This window comes from Pterocles gutturalis, unplaced genomic scaffold (assembly GCF_000699245.1).
Source record: "Pterocles gutturalis isolate BGI_N339 unplaced genomic scaffold, ASM69924v1 scaffold18574, whole genome shotgun sequence".
In the NCBI taxonomy this organism is placed as follows: Eukaryota; Metazoa; Chordata; class Aves; order Pterocliformes; family Pteroclidae; genus Pterocles; species Pterocles gutturalis.
The window spans coordinates 20,817-23,648 of NW_010128622.1; the positions used below are offsets into that span (position 1 = coordinate 20,817).

Sequence of the window (2,832 nt, forward strand, 5' to 3'; positions counted from 1 at the left end):
TCTGCGTGCTGGAGCGGCTTCTCCTCCTGCTGCCGGGGTAGGGGTTCGCGGGCTTGCTGTTTGCTGATGTTTGTGCTCGCTGGTTTTGTTTTAATGAAAGGGAGTTTGCTTATCGCTGCCTTTATAAATATATCCTGTAGTACAGAAGGAAGGAAGACTTCTACACAAACAACTGGAGGAGAAGGGAGCAAGTTGGGAGGGGAAGACATCCTGGCCAGGCTTACAAAAGCTTTTGCAGCACCATCACACGGACATGGATTTGATGCAGTTTACTCTGAGAGGTCGCAAAGCCATTTGCAATGCAAGTTAGAGCTCAAACTCGGTTGTTTGCAGATGACTAGGGGTAGATTCTGATGTCCTGCACATGAGCAGAAATCTGCTGTTTGTGGATGAGCTATGTAGTTATTTCTTAAACTGGGAAAAACAAAACTGGAATCTGCTCACAAGAGTAAATGCTGGACTGAGTGCTGAATTCAAGAGCGAGATCCTCAGCCTCTTTTTAAACATTTCATTGGCCTCCTGGGCAATGTGGTTTCATGGTTTAGTTTGTTGTTTTTCTGTCCTGTCCCGTCCCTTCTTTTCTCCCCATTCCTACCCCAGTGGGGTGTAAGGCAAGAGCTGTGCGCTGTGGGGCCTTGCGTGCTCTTACAGCTGCGGCTGCAGCTCGAGCTAGCAGCGAGCCTGCTGGTTTCCATTACAAAGAGCACTTGCAGCCTCTGCTGTGAGAAACCCTCAGACCTCCCTTGTATATAGCAGACCTCTGAATACTGAGCAGCTGGCAGAAGGACATTTTCTGGCCCAAGACACAAAGCGTTAAAGGCACACTTCCTCCATGGCTGCATTCCCGAGGAGCTGGGGGTCTGGCAGCTGGGCAGCAGCACACGGGGCATGGGGATGTGCCAGCGCAGCTCCTGCCGGAGGAAGCTGGCTCGTCCCTGCTCTGTAACCCTCTGGATGCAGGCTGTGCCTCCAGTCTGTCACTGAAGTGATCACTGGGGAAGGGGAGCGCTACCAAATCCTGAGCAGGGAAGAAAAATTGGACTCTGCAGGCCTGGCCCACGGTGGCGCCAGGTTTCAGACAACCTAGGGCAATGTGAAGCAGGAGATCTGCATCACTATAAACTCTTGAGGCAGGAGATGTACCAGCCTTTGATTTTTCCCAGTTGTTCCTGCCCATGATCCGGCAAAACATTTCCGTCTTGCTCCTTTGCTGGGAAAGCAGCCATGCTGGTGCTGGCTGCCACGGTTGGTCTGCAGCTCCAGCAGCAGCAGTCTGTCCGTGTTACTGTGCTGAGATCACAGGTTCACATCCTGAGAGATGAGCTCAAGGGAGGGGACAGCTACAGTGCACGTTACATAAACTTAGTCTTGCCATCTCTTTTGAAGAGACTATTTTGTAATATTGCTAAGGTTGCAGATCGGAGCGCTGTAACTTTAAAAATGCCACAGTTAGTTTCCTACATGGCCCCATAATGATCTTTTTGGTGTTCACATAATGGTGCAATTTCTACATCCATGCTAGTTGAGAGCTGGATTTTTTCCAGAGGATCCCAGCCACAGGTGCAGAAGGAGTGTGAGGAGAGCAGACAAAAATCTAGGTTTTATCAGGAGCCATAAATCTAACATTAGCTCCTAGTGCTTGATTTGGCAATCCAAATAACAAAGGGCTTTTAATTTATTGTCAGTAAACAAGAAATTGTGAGACTTCTCACAACAGGTTATAAGTGCTACACATACTGTGGTAGCTATAGGGGAACTTCCTGCATTCTTGTATTCAGAGTAAATCAATTTAAGCTTGCAGGGTAGCCTGTTGTTTTTCTACATGAGGAAAACTGGCCATGTCTCAGGATATGTGGTATCCAGCTGATTGAAGAACATTGTCTTCAGCTCCACTTCTAGTAAATATGCTGTTCTATAAACTGTCATTAAAACTAAAGCCTACATTTCATTGGCCTTTTTCCATGAAGGAGCAAAGCTATAAGGTGGGCTGAGTCATGTAACGGGACCCATTTGAGTGACAGCTGACAACAGAAGATGGACAGTCTTCATTGTGGCAGTTTCCATCAGCTCCTTTTGAAATGCTTAAGAAAACAGCAGTATTATTTTTCCCAAGTGTGTAGCAATGCTAAGGTGCCGAAGTCTAGTAACATTTTAAATAGCATGCTGTTTGATGTCTGTCACCCAAGATACTCTTTGCATGGAAATACAAACCACCAGAAGAGGAAGACTGGGAAGGGTTGGATTATTGTTTTCTATGACAACTAACATTTTCAATTTCCCTTCTCCCAACCCCAACTTTTCTCTCCCCTTTCCATCAGGGGAAACAGCGGGAAGACAGCAGGTCCCTACATCCCCGCCAGCCTCAGAAAACAGCAGTGCAGCGCACAGCATTGGCAGCACGCAGAGCACCCCCTGCTCTAGCAGCAGTGCCACCTAACGCCGGGGAGGAACACAGTTGAGGAGCAACATAGGAGCGCAGAGGTTCAAAGGACTGTGTGTGGACATCAGCTTTTTAAAGTGAAAAGGATTGGTTCAGTTGCTTTTGAAAAAAATGAGGAGGAATTTTTCTACAGGGAAAAAAACAAACAAACAAACAAAAACCAAAAAAACGCACACCTGATTTTCTTTTGGGGAAGCCAGTGTGTGTGTGAGTGTGTATATGTGCACACAATGCATGGGTAAACACAGCCTGTTGGATCTTCTGTAGCATGTTATGCTACATGTGACAAAGCTACTAATTTTACAGTACTGCAACCTGTTGTAGGGGTCCGTGGGCCCTCAATGTGAAATCTATGCCAGTTTGGAAAAATGCTGCTTTGTCTCTGACTTTTT

At 46.9% G+C, this 2,832-nt stretch overlaps 1 protein-coding gene across 1 annotated transcript in view; it reads left to right on the forward strand.

The window, feature by feature from the left end:
• Positions 1–2,437, forward strand: part of TGFBR3 (transforming growth factor, beta receptor III) — a gene marked incomplete at its 5' end in the record, with an annotated part of 21,729 nt that extends 19,292 nt beyond the window's left edge. Inside the window, one exon of the mRNA XM_010079702.1 lies at positions 2,319–2,437. Within this exon, the coding sequence (XP_010078004.1) occupies positions 2,319–2,437 (119 nt within the window). The remainder of the gene's footprint in view (positions 1–2,318) is intronic.
• Between the last annotated feature and the right edge of the window lie 395 nt (positions 2,438–2,832).